The 16,700-nt window shown below is 43.2% G+C and overlaps 1 protein-coding gene across 1 annotated transcript in view; it reads left to right on the forward strand.

The window, feature by feature from the left end:
- The window catches only part of DNAH14 (dynein axonemal heavy chain 14), a 468,480-nt gene that overhangs the window by 240,202 nt on the left and 211,578 nt on the right, over positions 1–16,700 (forward strand). Inside the window, 1 exon segment of the mRNA XM_054022851.1 lies at positions 14,571–14,795. Within this exon segment, the coding sequence (XP_053878826.1) occupies positions 14,571–14,795 (225 nt within the window).

Here is a 16,700-nt window from a genome sequence, read left to right on the forward strand (position 1 = left end):
TGGCTCTGCAATCACATCCACCAACTCCTTTAGCACCCTGGGATGCAGCGCATCCGGCCCCATGGATTTGTGCTCATCCAGCTTTTCTAAATAGTCCCAAACCACTTATTTCTCCATAGAGGGCTGGTCACCTCCTCCCCATACTGTGCTGCACAGTGCAGCAGTCTGGGAACTGACCTTGTTCATGAAGACAGAGGCAAAAAAAGCATTGAGTGCATTAGCTTTTCCACATCCTCTGTCACTAGGTTGCCTCCCTCATTCATTAAGGGGCCCACACTTTCCCTGACCACCTTCTTGTTGCTAACATACCTGAAGAAACCATTCTTGTTACTCTTAACATCTCTTGCTAGCTGCAACTCCAATTGTGATTTGGCCTTCCTGATTTCACTCCTGCATGCCTAAGCAATATTTTTATGCTCCTTACTGGTCATTTGTCCAATCTTCCACTTCTTGTAAGCTTCTTTTTTGTGTTTAAGATCAGCAAGGATTTCACTATTTAGCCAAGCTGGTCGCCTGCCATATTTACTATTCTTTCTACACATCGGGATGGTTTGTTCCTGAAACCTCCATAAGGATTTTTTAAAATACAGCCAGCTCTTCTGGATTCCTTTGCCCCTCATGTTGTTCTCTCAGGGGATCCTGCCCATCAGTTCCCTGGGGGAGTCAAAGTCTGCTTTTCTGAAGTCCAGGGTCTGTATTCTGCTGCTCTCCTTTCTTCCTTGTGTCACGATCCTGAAGTCAACCATCTCATGGTCACCGCCTCCCAGGTTCCCATCCACTTTTGCTTCCCCTACTAATTCTTCCCTGTTTGTGAGCAGCAGGTCAAGAAAAGCTCTGCCCCTAGTTGGTTCCTCCAGCACTTACACCAGGAAATTGTCCCCTACACTTTCCAAAAACTTCCTGGATTGTCTGTGCACCGCTGTATTGCTCTCCCAGCAGATATCAGGGTGATTAAAGTCTCCCATGAGAACCAGGGCCTGCAATCTAGCAACTTCTGTTAGTTGCCAGAAGAAAGCCTCATCCACCTCCTCCCCCTGGTCTGGTGGTCTATAGCAGACTCCCACCACAACATCACCCTTGTTGCTCACACTTCTGAACTTAATCCAGAGACTCTCGTGTTTTTCTGCAGTTTCATACCGGAGCTCTGAGCAGTCATACTGCTCTCTTACATACAATGCAACTCCCCCACCTTTTCTGCCCTGCCTGTCCTTCCTGAACAGTTTATATCCCTCCATGACAGTACTCCACTCATGTGAGTTATCCCACCAAGTCTCTGTTATTCCAATCACATCATAGTTCCTTGACTGTGCCAGGACCTCCAGTTCTCTCTGCTTGTTTTCCAGGCTTCTTGCGTTTGTGTATAGGCACTTAAGATAACTCGCTGATTGTCCTGCTTTCTCAGTATGAGACAGGAGTCCTCCCCTCTTGCGCTCTTCTGCTTGTGCTTCCTCTCAGTATCCCATTTCCCCACTTACCTCAGGGCTTTGGTCTCCTTCCCTCGGTGAACCTAGTTTAAAGCCCTCCTCACTAGGTTAGCCAGCCTACTTGCAAAGATGCTCTTCCCTCTCTTCATTAGGTGGAGCCCATCTTTGCCTAGAACTCCTCCTTCTTGGAACACCATCCCATGGTCAAAGAATCCAAAGCCTTCTCTCCGACAACACCTGCTTAGCCATTCATTGACTTCCATAATTTGACAGTCTCTACACAGGCCTTTTCTTTGCACAGGGAGGATGGACGAGAACGCTACTTGTGCCTCAAACTCCATTATCCTTCTTCCCAGAGCCACGTAGTCTGCAGTGATCTGCTCAAGGTCATTCTTGGCAGTATCATTGGTGCCCACGTGGAGAAGCAGAAAGGGGTAGTGATCCGAGGGCTTGATGAGTTTCGGCAGTCTCTCCATCACATCATGAATCCTAGCTCCTGGCAAGCAGCAGACCTCTCAGTTTTCCTGGTCGGGGCGGCAGTTAGATGACTGAGTCCCCCTGAGAAGGGAGTCCCTGACCACCACCAGCCTCCTCCTTCTCTTGGGAGTGGTGGTCATGGAACCCCCATCCCTAGGACAGTGCATCTCATGCGTTCCAATCGGTGGAGTGTCCTTCTGCTCCCTTCCCTGAGATGTATCATCTAGTCCACTCTCCACATTAGTACTTGTGGAGAGAATATGAAAATGGTTGCTCACCTGTATCTCCATTGCTGGTATATGGACGCTCCTCTTTCTTCTTCTGGAGGTCACATGCCGCCAAATTTCTTCACTGTCCCTCTGTCCCCGCTGTGCAGCCTGCTCTGATTCTTCAGAATGTTGTGCCTGTAGAAGCATATCCTGACATCTGTTCAGGAAATCTTCATTTTCTCTTATGCAGCGCAGGGTTGATACTTGTTTCTCCAGACCTCGAACCTTCTCTTCCAATATGGAGACCAGCTTGCACTTTGTACAGACAAAGTCGCTTCTGTCCTGTGGAAGAAAGACAAACATGGCACAACCTGTGCAGGTTACAACAGCTGAATGCTCACCTTCCATATTACCTTCCTTCTAAGAGCTTCCTCAGCTGTTGCAGTAACTACTCAGAGAAGCCCGCAAGATTAAAGCCTCAGTGCGCTCTATCCAGGCGAACTCCCAGGAAAACTCCCTCTATTAGCCTCCGCTGTTTGCCGCTCAGCTGGTTTGCTGCTGACTGCCTTTTTATAACAGTCAGGCCCACTCAAGAACCACCAGGAACAAAGCACTCCCAATTCACACTTTTCAAACAATCAAGCAAGCACACGGTCAAACTGACAAACTGTCCCCACAACAGACACTCAGATACTCACCAACACAGCCCCCCAATGCAGCACTTAGTGTGCCTCATCTTGGACAGATCCCAGGCAGACTCTGTTACTCTCCGCTGTTCGCCATGTTCCTCATCTCATGGACTATAAGACTTCTTTATGCTTATCCACCAACATTATTACTGTTAAATGTTATCAATAAGATCAAGCCAGATTCTGTCTATATTGATTGGACCAATGTGGCCAAGACAAGTCTGGTATCCCTATTTGATCCCACTCGCCTCTCGCCCTTCATGGAGGTTTCCGATCAGTTCTCACTTACTGACCCAGGATGACGACTGAACACTTCAACCTGCAGATTCTGAGGCTCTAAAACATGATTCATTAGTTCTCAGGAATAGAGATATCCCATTCATCAGAGGTACAACATGTTTTATTGAATAGAGAAAAGAATCAATAATAAATGAATAGCTTCAGAAATGGAAAGATATTATCTTTGGTGTAACTGTCATCAGATTTTGCCAACTCACTCTCCTCTTCCCAGGGTACTGGATTACCTATTGGAACTGAAAATATTGGGTCTTTCTCTGAATTCCAATAGGGTTCCTTTAGCAACAGTAATCGCTTTTCACACACCTGTAGGGGTTTTTTCACTCTTTGCTTATCCAGCTTGAGCAAGATTCCTAAGAGGTTTATTGAATATCTCCCCACAAATCAGAGATCTTACTCCAAGCTGGAACTTGAAGCTACTACTTAATTGCCTTATGAAACACCATTTTGAGCCACTAGCTACATGTTCTTTATTAGATTAGACAACCTTCATGGTAACAATCACTTCTGCACTAAGGAAGGGAGGATTGGGAGTCGTAATGGCAGACCCCCCATTTATGGTATTTACCAGAAAGTGTCACTACGGGCACATCCAAGATTTTTACCCAAGGTGTCCTTAGAATTTCATATTAATCAAACCTTTCACCTGCCTGTTTCCCCCTCCCCCCCTCAGAACCACACTTGACTATTGAAGAAGCCATATTCCATACCAGATTCGGGGTTAGTCAATTATTTTTGTCAAGGTGAAAATTTCTTGGTCAAGATATAGTCCTGATTCAGACACCAGAGAAAGTAATAAAATAACAATATTGACAATAAGTAAGGAAAAATGATTTCAGGGTCTGTTCAAAAGCATCTGGCGGTCTGCATTTGGCCCACGGTCTACCTGCTGACTACCCCTGCCATAGAGATCAGGAGAGCATTAGCCTTCTACCTAGATAGGACCAAACCATTTAGAAGATCTCCTAGACTATATGTATCCATTGCGACAGAAACATGGGTTCAGTCATTTTTTAAACAGCGGTTATCAAAATGCATTTCTGGCTGTATTAAGATTATGACAGAACTCATGTTCAGCCCTCTTTGAGAGTGATAACGGTCCACAAGAACACTATCTACATCTATAGGCTTACTTAAGGATGTACCAATTGCAGGCATCTGTAGAGCAGCAACTTCGTCATCTTTTCATACTTTTTCTAGTCATCATCCTTTGTTACCTGAGGCAAAAGAAGATGCTCTAGGCAATGCAGTTCTCTCTCCTGTATTGGACTCTGCTCTTCCACCTACATAACAGGGGTACTGCTCAGGAGTCACCTGAAGTGGAGCACACACAAGAACACTACTTGAATAAGGAGAGTTTCCTCACCTTGTGCAATAACTGGATTTCTTTGAGATGTGTGTCCCTGTGGGTGTTCCACTACCTGCTCTCCTTCCCCTTTGTTTTGGAGTCTCCCTAGCGGGTCTTTGTGGTGGAGAAGGAGCCGAGAACTGTTTAGCCATGCAACCCAAAATAGCTTCAGTGCAGAGCACGAGGATGTGTGGGGTGCAAGCGTGGGCCGATTGGGAATGGATATAAAAAATCTCTGATCAAAGATGCAAAGATGCAAGCACACCTGAAGTGGAGCACCCATAGCGACACACATCTCGCAGAACTCCAGTTACTGCACAAGGTGAGTAACCTCTCCTACTGTCTCACAGGCAGTGTCAAGCAGGGAGTGATTTGTGCGACTACTTGTGCGACTATTCAAAGAAAACAAAACATCCAGAATGTTTGACCTTCATATTTGTTTTGTTAATAATGTTTGGATACCCTGAAATTTACACACATTTGAGGCAGACAGTCACCATAATTCAGTCAGACAAGCTTGCGGGGAAAGGTTCTAGGTGGGTTGCCAGCCAGTGTAGAGGGGAGGCCCTGGAGAGGGGAACGGGGAGGTTGGATAGAAAACTCACCCTGCAGTGGTAGCTCTTGTCCCATAGAGCTGGGCCTGGTTCTGGGGTCGCAGCACCACTCACTCAAATTTAGCTCAGCCCTTTCTCTGTGATTATGGAGGGGTGGTTAGGCCAAACCTGAGCAGTGCTGTGACTCCCAAAGAGGGGAATGAGCCCAGCCCTGCAGGACAGGAGTGCAGGACAGACTCACTCTCCAGCAGCCTCCCGGAACCTCCCTCCTCACCAAGCCTGGATTAGTGTTACTGTGCTGGGGCAGAGGGTGCTGCTGCAGGTGGTTGGTGCCACCTCAGCGGGGCATAAAAGAGGCAGAGGAAGGATTTCTGTATATTATAATTAAAGAGGTAGCATTGAATTTTCATACCATGAAAATCATTTTCCCCAATCCCATGACTTTTACTAAATTTACTGTGAATGCTCCGTGATTTTTTATTTTAAAAAAATCCATGACAAATCTTCAGCTCTATGCAAGATAATCTAACTTTTATATTATCTAGTAACTGACACTGTTAATATTGCCATTTGTTTTAGTTGAACGCAATGGATCTAACTGACACTGCTGTGACTGCAAAAAACAAAGAAGTAACAGAATCTTCATACTCACACAGTAAGTGCTATGACTGTATAAACGTGGAACAAATGGCAAACATTTAATAAAGAAAACTCCTTTCTCTGAAGTCTAGTTCATTGCTATTTCTTCTGCCTCATAAAGGCTAAAGGCCTTATAATTGAAGCAGAATTAAGCTTATAGTAGAATATAAATGCTGTAATTAAACAATTTGTCTTTACTTCAGAATGCACCAAAGAAAGGAAAAATAGACATGCAACTCTTACTCACTTAAGCAGAATTTTCTTAAATATCCCCAGTTAAACAACTGGGACTACTTAGGAGCCAGGCTGTGATAGCCTTACAGTGAGTAATATCTTGCTCCACAAATAGATTCATTGACTTCAGTAGGATTATTCCTTCTTTAAGGTATTGTTATTCTGGGGGTTGGGTAAAACCTCAGTGGAGCTGAGCATAACAGCCACTTTCCACTTAGGATAAATAAAGGAACAATTAAATGTCCCTTTGTTTAGAGAGAGCTGAAATAATAGGACCCACCACCTAAAACACAGACAGACCACATGTAAGGCCACTCAGGAATCTGAACTATAGGTGGAGGGGTTTCATGATGGCCTAAACCTGAATACGGGTGGGTTTGGTTTGATTGCTGTTTTGTACTGTATGTGTGAGATGAGGAACAGAAACACCACAGTAGAGAAGTAGCAGAGAAGCCCTGGTAGTGTAATCCGGAGAAAAAGCTAAGAGAGAGAGCTTTTGGGCTAAATACATACTGGCTAGAAAGGGGTTTGCAACAGTGAGCATAGAAGCTGTCTCCTGCTGTTTGAATCTTGAAGTGTTCAAGTAAACAGGACGTTGTGTACGTTCTTTGTAAATAAACAAGATTCCATCAAAGAAATACCTGACTGCATCACCAATTTCTTCCTCTAATGTAAATAACCCACAAGAATGAATTTTGGCTAACCTCGCGGTTCAAAAGGAGTAACAGTACTATTCAACATGAGTAAGGATTGAAGAAACTCACCCACAGTGAATAAAGTTACAGGTATTATGTCAGTGGTTTGAAACTGCTTTTAACATAAACTTTCCAGCTATGCCTCATGGTGTTTATCTGTCAGTGCTATATTTTTGTATCAAATTCACACATTGTCTTAAAATATATCCTTAGTTAACTAATGTCCAGACTCTGTGTAATCTGCAGCCACAAAAATTGCTACCCATCACTGACGAGTAGATTACTTTAAAATCTTGAACTGAATTGTAAACTAAAACAGTGATGTCTGCCTGAAGGCTTGTCTTCACTGCAACCGTTAGCTTGAGTTAGCACACTCAAATTACTCCACTGGAGCCTTAATCAAGTGAGAGTGACCACATTTTGAAACAACAAAACTCTTGTTACACAGAGTGGTTTGATTAGCGGTACAGAGTGATTGGATGAACAGTTGGTAAGTTCTTGTTACTCAAGTTGCTGCATAGCCACTTCATTACTAGATTGAGCTTCAGCAGCACTTGAGTTTTAGCCTCTACCCCCTGATGTTCCAGTTAGTTCAAGCTAAAAGATACCTAGCTCAAGCTAGAGATTTTTATGTGTGGACCAGAGGCAGATTAGGAGTAAAACTCAAGTTATACCTTGAGCTAACAATACAGTGAAGACAAGCCTTGAGTGTGTATAGAGCCAGGAACAACAGCCCTGAGAGATATGAATTGCCCGCATTTGTCTCAATGCACCATTGATGCTAAATGTAAATATCCAAAACTAACTATTTCACAGCTAATCATTTGAGCAGAAACAGAATTTATGATGTAATTATGCATCATCAATGCAAAAAATCCATGGCATATCAAAAAGTGAAAGTGTGAGGATAGTGTAAAATAAATGGAATTTAATGGCAAAATAAGTATTACATGGGCTACTATACTGATTATATGATTGTTTCATATTTAATTCCATAAAAGCCTCCCATTTTCAATTCAAATGGAGCTCTGGAAGAATTTCCAGTCTGCTGCACTGGAGTGCCAAATTACCAGGTGGTTTTACCATAGAATATAAGTCAAGTTTGCTGAGAAGTTCACAGAAGCCTTCACTAAGGTTTCTTTTTATTATCATCTTTATTCAGATAGCACTGAAGATATGCATGGTGCTGTACAATGAATAAAATGTGCCACACATCTCTTTCTGTTGCACAGTTTCTGCCCTCATTCATCACTAATGGGTTAATGCTCCCACCTCTGAAATTCAAAATCAGTCCAGTTTTGTTGCTGGAGGTTCCAGGGCAAAGCCCCACATTTCAGTTCAGGAGACAAGATTCCTTTTTGAGTGGTGGGTGTCCCTGTGGATGCTCCATTTCAGGTTCACCTGCACCTTTGATTGGAGATTTTTGGTAGCAGTGTCTCTTCACCTCAGGGATGCGTGCCACACATCCCAAACTGAGACTATATGGGGATGCATGGCTGAACTGCCCACAGTTCTCTGAGCTGCCTTTTGCCTGAGATGGAGTGTTCTGTCTGCCTGTTCTCGTTATTTTTCAATTTAGCAGTTAGTTAGTATACAGTTAGTTATTTCATAGTGTTGTGGGAACAGTTGTTTCCTCTTTTTTCTTTTGCTTTTTCCTTTAAAAAAATTTAAAAGCAATTTTTAGATAAATATAGATATAGAGAATTTAAAATCTTTCCCTACTGAAAGATCAGCTTTTGTTATTTTGCTCAAAAATGCCAGGCTCCCTCGGATTTAGAAGGTGCCTTTCATGCCGCAAGGCTATCCTGAGCAATGATGGGCATTCTCAGTGCCTCCGCTGTTAGGGAGATGTGTACATTCCCAGTAAGTGCAAGATCTACACTTCCTTCATGAGTAGATCCCAATGGAGCAAGCCTTAACACTGGCTTTGGGCCCAGGGGTGGCGGGCCACACTGTACATAGGTATCCTAGTACAGCTGTGTCACAGGAGGTTGCTAGACACATAGGACATAGCAGTACCGTTTGTGTCTATGGGGCTGAAATCCTCAAAAGCTAGCTTTGATATCTGCCTCTAGGCAGAAAGAGGTAATAAGTAAATCTCCAAGGACGTTTCAGTCACCACTGCATAAATGGGCTATGGAGACCTCGGGTCCCAAGGGGAGTTCCATGCAGGCTCCAAGTGATTCTGGTACTGCAACGGCAGTGAAGACCGTTTCGAAGAGTCATTCATCAAAGACAGAATTGGTACCAAGCTGGAGTACCTGTACCCAGAGCTGCAGACACTCTTCTGAGAGGAATTCTAAACTCATTCCTGAACAACTGTTGGTATCAGCAACACAGAAGACTAGTCAACTACCTATGATACGGATGGAATCAGATTCGAGACTCTCGTGCCAAGTGCTCAGTAGTAGCTACGTTAGAACCAAAGCCATCCTTCACTGGTTCTCGCTCAGACCTGTCTTTGATGCCATCAGTACCACAAGGATTTAGATATTCTTAGGGCCTTATAGATCTTCAGAGCTGTAGTCTCCCCTATTAATGAGTATTGAGGGTTTATCCATGCCAAGACTTATCCGATCACTGACCTCTCTATCATCTAGTGTACCATACTCACCCTCGTCTACTTTACAAGCTGAACAGTTATCCTATTCCGTGGAGTATGTTGAAGAGGACTCCTCGACTCTTAGATATTGGAACAGGATTCCCCTATTTACTGTAGAACACACCACCCCCCTTCCTACACTGACATATTGCAGGAGGATAGACCTCAAACGACACCCTTGTGGCAAAAACACAGATCATTCCCCCACGTATGGCATATGGCCCCCCTCAATGGCCTTTTTGGGACCCGGGAACATTCTGTTGTCAACAGTTTGCATCTAAATCTTTGCACCACCAGAGGAAGCAGAAAAGGGCCCATTCCCCTCAACCATCTCTGCCACCACCTGTGCCAGAGGAGGAGATCTTTGAGGAGCAAGAATCAAGGGCATACAAGGAGATAACATCTCTTATTAATATTTCCTCCTCATCACCCGATGAAGCTGTGATGCCTCTACTACCTCCTGTGGTGGATGCATTTGTCCTTATTGAATTATTGAATTTCATCCTATTTACTTCAAACCATTTCTCCAGTTTGTCCAGATCATTTAATCCTACCCTCCAAAGCACTTGCAACCCCTCCCAGCTTGGTATCGTCCACAAACTTTGTAAGTGTACTCTCTATGCCATTATCTAAATCATTGATGAAAATACTGAACAGAACCGGTCCCAGAACTAATATCTGTGGAACCCCACTCATTATGCCCTTCCAGCATGACTGTGAACCACTGATAACTACTCTCTGGGAACGGTTTTCCAACCAGTTTTGTACCCACCTTACATTATCTCCATCTAGGTTGCATTTCTCTAGTTTGTTTATGAGAAGGTCATGCGAGACAGTATCAAAAGCTTTACTAAAGTCAATATATGCCACGTCTACTTCTTCCCCCCATCCATAAGGCTTGTTACCCTGTCAGAGAAGGCTATCAGGTTGGTTTGACACGATTTATTCTTGACAAATCCATGCTGATTGTTACTTATCACCTTATTATCTTCTAGACTGTAGATGTTTGCAAATTGATTGTTTAATTATTTGCTCCATTATCTTTCTGGTTAGAGAAGTTAAGCTGACTGGTCCGTAATTCCCTGGGTTGTCCTTATTTCCCTTTTTATAGATTGGCACTATATTTGCCCTTTTCTAGTCATCTGGAATCTCTCCCATCTTCCATGAATTTTCAAAAATAATTGCCAATGGCTCAGATATCTCCTCAGTCAGCTCCTTGAGTATTCTAGGATGCATTTCATCAGGCCCTGGTGACTTGAAGACATCTAATTTGAGTAATTTTTAACTTGTTCTTTCCCTATTTTAGCTTTTTCTGATCCTACCTCATTTTCACCGGTATTCACTATGTTAGATGTTCAACTCTTCTTGATGAAAACTGAAACAAAGAAATCATTAAGCACCTCTGCCATTTCCACATTTTCTGTAATTGTTTTTTCCCCTTCATTGAATAATGGTCCTACCTTGTCCTTGGTCTTCATTTTGCTTCTAATGTATTTGTAGAATGTTTTCTTGTTACCCTTTATGTCTCCAGCTAGTTTGATCTCGTTTTGTGCCTTGGCCTTTCTAATTTTGTCCCTACATACTTGTGGTATTTGTTTTTATTCATTCTTTGTAATTTGACGTAGTTTCCACTTTTTGTAGGACTCTTTTTTTAATTTTAGATCATTGAGGATCTCCTGGTTAAGCCAGGGTGGTCTCTTGCCATACTTCCTATCTTTCCTACGAAGTGGGATAGTTTGCTCTTGTGCCCTTTTTTCTCTTTGAAAAACTGCCAACTGTCTTCAATTGTTTTTCCCCTTAGACTTGCTTCCCATGGGATTTTACCTACCAACTCCCTGAGTTTGCTAAAGTCTGCCTTCTTGAAATCCATTGTTTTTATTTTGCTGTTCTCCCTCCTACCATTCCTTAAAATCATGAACTCTGTCATTTCATGATCACTTTCACCCAAGCTGCCTTCCACTTTCAAATTCTCAACCAGTTCTTCCCTGGTTGTCAAAATCAAATCTAGAACAGTCTCTCCCCTCGTAGCTTTCTCCACCTTCTGAAATAAAAAATTGTCTCCAATACTTTCCAAGAACTTGTTGGATAATCTGTGCCCTGCTGTGTTGTTTTCCCAATAGATGTCTGAGTAGGAGACAGACTTGTTGAAAGTCTCCGGGTAAGGATAAAAGCGGTAAAAAACAAGGGCAATGTCATGGTAGGGGTCTACTATTTCCATCTCAACCTCAGTCCAGGTACATACATTTTTAATATATAAGGCAACACCTGCTCCCTTTTTTCCCTGCCTGTCCTTCCTGAGCAAGCTGTACCCTTCTATACCAATATTCCAGTCATGTGTATTATTCCACCAGTCTCTGTGATACCAATTATGTCATCTCTCCAGACTTTAAAGGACTTGAGAGCCACGTTGAGATCCCTGGGGATTTATACTCCTCTAAATAAGGGTAGGTCTCAGATGGCACAAAGAGCATGTTCAGCCCCATATTCAACTTACAAGAGAACATCTGAGCCCCCAGCTGAGAAACCGGGAGATGCTCTAAAAAGAAACCTCCTTTCACTACAGTACATCTTCTTAGCCATCTACGTCCTCCAAGTGGCAGTTTTGATAGCTTGGATGAGACTCTTAACCAGCCAATCAACAGGGATTTACAACTGCACCATTCTACCCTTCTTTCCCCTTTTAGTTACTGTCTCTTCCATTTTCAAGCTGCATGGGAGAATATAATATAGGAGAAATGGGTTTTGGAAACCATAACATCTGATTACACCATCATCTATTACAAATCTATCCCTCCTGCCTGTTCTCCTTCCCATCCCTTTTCAGGCACCCATCTCATGATCAACTGCTGACACAACAGGTTGCCTCACTTTTATGTTTAGGAACAATAGAACCAGTTCCTGTGCATCACAGGATTCTATTCAAAGTACTTCCTGATCCCCAAAAGGAATAAAGGGTGGAGCACAATTTTAAACCTCAGATTTCTAAACAAATATGTGCAGAAATTCAGGATGTTGATCCTTGCAGCAATAATTCCTTCATTAGATTGGTTCATGATTCCCCACCTACAAGATACATATTTTCACGTCTCTATTTGCCCTTCACGCAAGGAGTTCATTTGTTTTCTGTATAACAAGGAACACTCCGAATACCAGATGGTCGCTTTCACCCTATCTTCTGCCCCAAGGATATCCTTAGAGATTCCAGTGGTAGTTGCTGACCACCAATGTCGTCTGGGTACAATTGTTTTTCTGTATCTGAACAATTGGTTGATCAGGGCAGATCTTATCAGGAAGTGTTGGTGGCTTAAAGGCAATGTGTTCTCTCTTCCACAGCCTGGACCTTCAACCCAATCTTGAGAAGTCTGTTTTGACCCCAGTACAGCATATAGACTTCACAGGAGAGTCCGTGGATGCAATGACAGGCAGCGCATACCTGCCTTCCAGCAGATATCTCTCACTACTCAGTGTCATCTCAAGAATTCAGGGCAGTCCTTAAGTAACAGTAGGAGATTGTCTTCATGTGCTGGGGCACATGTTAGCTTGCATCTTTGTAGTGCAACATGCCAGATTACATCTCCAAGATCTCCATGGATGGCTTTGAACAGTTTACAAGCCAAACAAGCACAGTCTAGGCAGGTTAGTGTCTGTTCTCAGATGGGTTCTACAGTCACTCAACCAGTGGAAGGAGCTGACCTAAACTTGCCCAGGTGTTCCATTTTTTCAGAATTCCCCTACCATAGTGATAACATGAAACACTTCATTTTTGGTTGGGGGCACATCTGGGACCTCACCAGGTGTATGGGAAATGGTCACTAGAAGAGTAGCTTCTCCACATCAATCTCCTAGAATGGAGAGTGGTCAAAAATACTTATGTACACTTTCTTCCTCTAATCATATACAAGTCAATAAAAATAATGACAATGTGGCATGCACTTATTATATAAATCATCAGGGAGGAGCATGTTCCCTATCACTCTGTGCCAAAGTGATAAAACTCTTGAATTAGTGCATAGCCAATCAGTCACAGTGATCTTAGCTTCTTACCTCCCCAGTGTTCAGAACAGCATGGCAGACTACCTCAGCAGACATTTCTTCCAAAATTACAAATGGAAACTGGACTCATGAGTCCTCAACACAGTATTCTTGGCTTGGGGATTCCCAGGGGTTGATCTTTTGCCACAGCAGCCAAAACAAAGTGCATCAAGTATTGTTCCAGAGGAGGAATCCATCCCCAACGCCTCGGAGATGCTTTTCTTTTATACACGTATCCACCAACACCATTGTTGTTGAAGGTTCTCAAAAGATCAAAAAAAATCAAGCCAGGGTCATATTGATTGTATCAGTGTAACCAAGACAGGTCTAGTATCTCTATCTAATAAATCTTATGTCTCGCCCTCTATGATGGCTTCTGCTCAGTGCTTATCTGCTTACTCAGAATGCCGATCAAACATTTTATCCAACCTGCAGATTTTGAGACTCATAAGAATGGCCATACTGGGTTAGACTGATGGTTCATCTAGCCCAGTTTCCTGTCTTCCGACAGTGGCCAATGCCAGGTGCTTCAGAGGAAATTAACAGAACAGATACTCATCGAGTGATCCATCCCCTGTCACCCATTCCCAGCTTCTGGCAAACAGAGATGAAGGACACCATCCCTGCCAGCCTGCCTAATAGCCAGGGATGGACCTATCCTCCATTAATTTTTCTAGTTCTTTTTTGAACCCTGTTATAGTCTTGGCCTTCACAACATCTTTTGGCAAAGAGTTTCACAGGTTGACTGTACATTATATGAAGAAATACTTGCTTTTGTTTGTTTTAAACCTGCTGCCTATTAACTTAATTTGGTGACCCCCCTAGTTTTTGTGTTATGAGAAAGAGTAACTAACATTTTCTTATTTACTTTCTCCACACCAGGCATGATTTTATAGACGTCTATCATATCCCCCCCGTAACAGGGTGCTGGCCTAAGAGGCACTGAACCAGCTCCTGTTAGCTCAGAACCTGCTAGCGTAGCTCCCAAAAAGGGGAACTGATTGGAGCTGGCAGGGTGTTAAGGAGCCTAAGAGCAATCACCTGTGAGCCTGCTGAAAGGAAGGCCTATAAAGCTGACATGGTTCCTCAATGATTCTCCAGACTTACAGACATCTTGCTCATCAGAAGTACAACACATTTTATTAAATAGTAGGAGAAAATCTACAATACTTACCTCCAAAAATGGAAAGAATATAATCTTTGGTGTAATAATCTTTGGGAAATTGAGTGAATTAAATACAGGACTGCAAGGAAGGAACACCCACATCTTTCAGCTGAGTGATTGAATCACAGGATTCATGAAGAAAATTGTTTTCTGGAAGAATAATATATTGAAGAAGTCGATATAATATATTGTATTCTTCCCACAGCTTTGCAAGTTCCTGGCTGACAATGAAATTATTCAGCCTCCCACACGGATGATGGCTGAGCATGTCAGCTGGCTGGAAGAACAGTCTGCATCCTTTTTACCCGAATTGGACGTGACAAAGTATTATTGGGTGCAAAACCCCTTTCAATGCAACCCTTATGCCATAGATTTGGCAGAAGCTCAAAAGGAACAGCTCATCAAAATTTACCGTGTTCCATTCTTGAAAGTAACATATACCCAATTTTCTCTCCCAGAGTTCTGGTTCACTGTTAAGAATGAATATCCAGCACTCTCAACACGTGTCTTGTAACTGGTGTTGCCATTTGTGAGCACATATGTGTGTGAAGCTTGATTCAGTGCACTTGTGTCCATCAAGTCTTTGCATTGATGTCACATCAGAGATTAGATGTGCAATTTCTACAACACTGCCAGACTTTGAGAAGCTGTGTTGTAAGCCCCTGTGTCATATTAGAGAGCATTAAATAACATCTTAATGTATAATTTCCTTGGTCACTGTGGCTTTGTTGCTGTCTGAAGTCACAGGAAACAGCAAGTCTCAAAATGGGGTCATGCAGGCAAAAAGTTGGGAGCCCCTGTTCTAGAATCTTTTTATCCAGTGCACATAGAAACAGGGGATCAGTAATTTTGAAACCGACTATCAAAGTGGATCTCGAGATATATCAAGATCTGTTATGACTAGACTCATGTTCTACATCTTTCAAGAGTGATAACACATTTTATATAAGTACAATCTATATCTTACTTACAGCCTTACTTAAAGATGTTCCAATTGTAGAGCTCTGCAGAGTGGCAACTTGGTCCTCTGTCCATACTTTTTCTAACCATAATGCCCTGGTTACTGCTGCAAGATCAGATGCTGCATTAGGCAATGCAATTCTCTCCTCTGTACTGGACTCTGCTCTGAACCTCCTGTCTCCTTAGAGGGGTATTGTTAGAGAGCCACCTGAAGTAGAGCACCCACAGGGACCCTACTCAAAGAAGAAGGAAAGGTTACTCACCTTGAGCAGTAACTGGATTTATTCAAGATGTGTGTCCCTATGGTGCTCTGTTACTCATCCTCCTTCCCCTCTGCTTTGGAGTTTCCCTAGTGGGATTTTTTGGTGAAGTAGGAGCTGAGTGCAGTTCCTGCGCAGCCCCCATATAGCCTTGGTATATGGATATGTGGGGCACATGCGTAGGCCAAATGGACAATGCTACCACAAATTTCTGATCAAAGGCACTGGGTGCAGACGCAACTTAAGTGAAGCATCCATAGGGGGACACATCTCAAAGAACTCCAGTTACTGGTAACTTCTCTTTCTGCCTCCAGCAGTGAAGCATGTTGGCAGTTCAGTTTGTGATCATTTTGTTTTAACTTTATTTATTTTTTTTTGCTGTAATTTATAATCTTTCTCCTGTTCCTGAATTAGCTATTTGACAGCATGGTTTCAGCCATGCAGATCATCTGTTGCAGCCCCTCCTCTTTCGGACTCCTCTATCCCAATTCAAGCATGGCGGCATTGCCCCCCAAACACAGAGCTAAATTTAAGCGATGTTTCCTATGTGAGGAGCATTTACACTCTTTACAGAGGGTAAATTATACCCTTACTGTTCACAGCCAACTGACCCTCACTCTGGCAGAGCACAGGGCTCAGAGTCAGACCAGCATGTTGGCTTCCGTCCCTATTTCAAAGAGCCAGAACTCCAAGGCAGAAAAGCCTGGTCAGCAGCTTCTGAGTATTTCAGGAACAGTCTAAGGACAAGGAGGATGCTATCTGGCCAGCTCAGGGGATAAGTCTTGCAACAGACCCAGGCCTGGGAGGGGGAAAAAAAACAGTGAAAGAATGCAGAGTCCCCCTTTCTCCCAGATACTGAAGTGAGTCCTCAGCTTCCCGGGGAAAGAAGCAAAGTTTGTACAGAGCACCCATTCCTCCAACTCTGCATTGGGAGCTTCTTATGATGCTCAAGGGTAAGTTTTGCAAACCCCAGAGACTATAGTCCCGAAAGGCAAAAGGAAGCATCGCTTTTGGAAGACAGCAATGAGTATTGTTAATGAACAAGTGCAATTAATAACCAGTAGTTAAACCCTTCTCCTTTGTGCCTCCCCCTCGAGGGATTGTTTGCTGGAGCT

The sequence above is a fragment of the Malaclemys terrapin genome, chromosome 3 (assembly GCF_027887155.1).
Source record: "Malaclemys terrapin pileata isolate rMalTer1 chromosome 3, rMalTer1.hap1, whole genome shotgun sequence".
In the NCBI taxonomy this organism is placed as follows: Eukaryota; Metazoa; Chordata; order Testudines; family Emydidae; genus Malaclemys; species Malaclemys terrapin.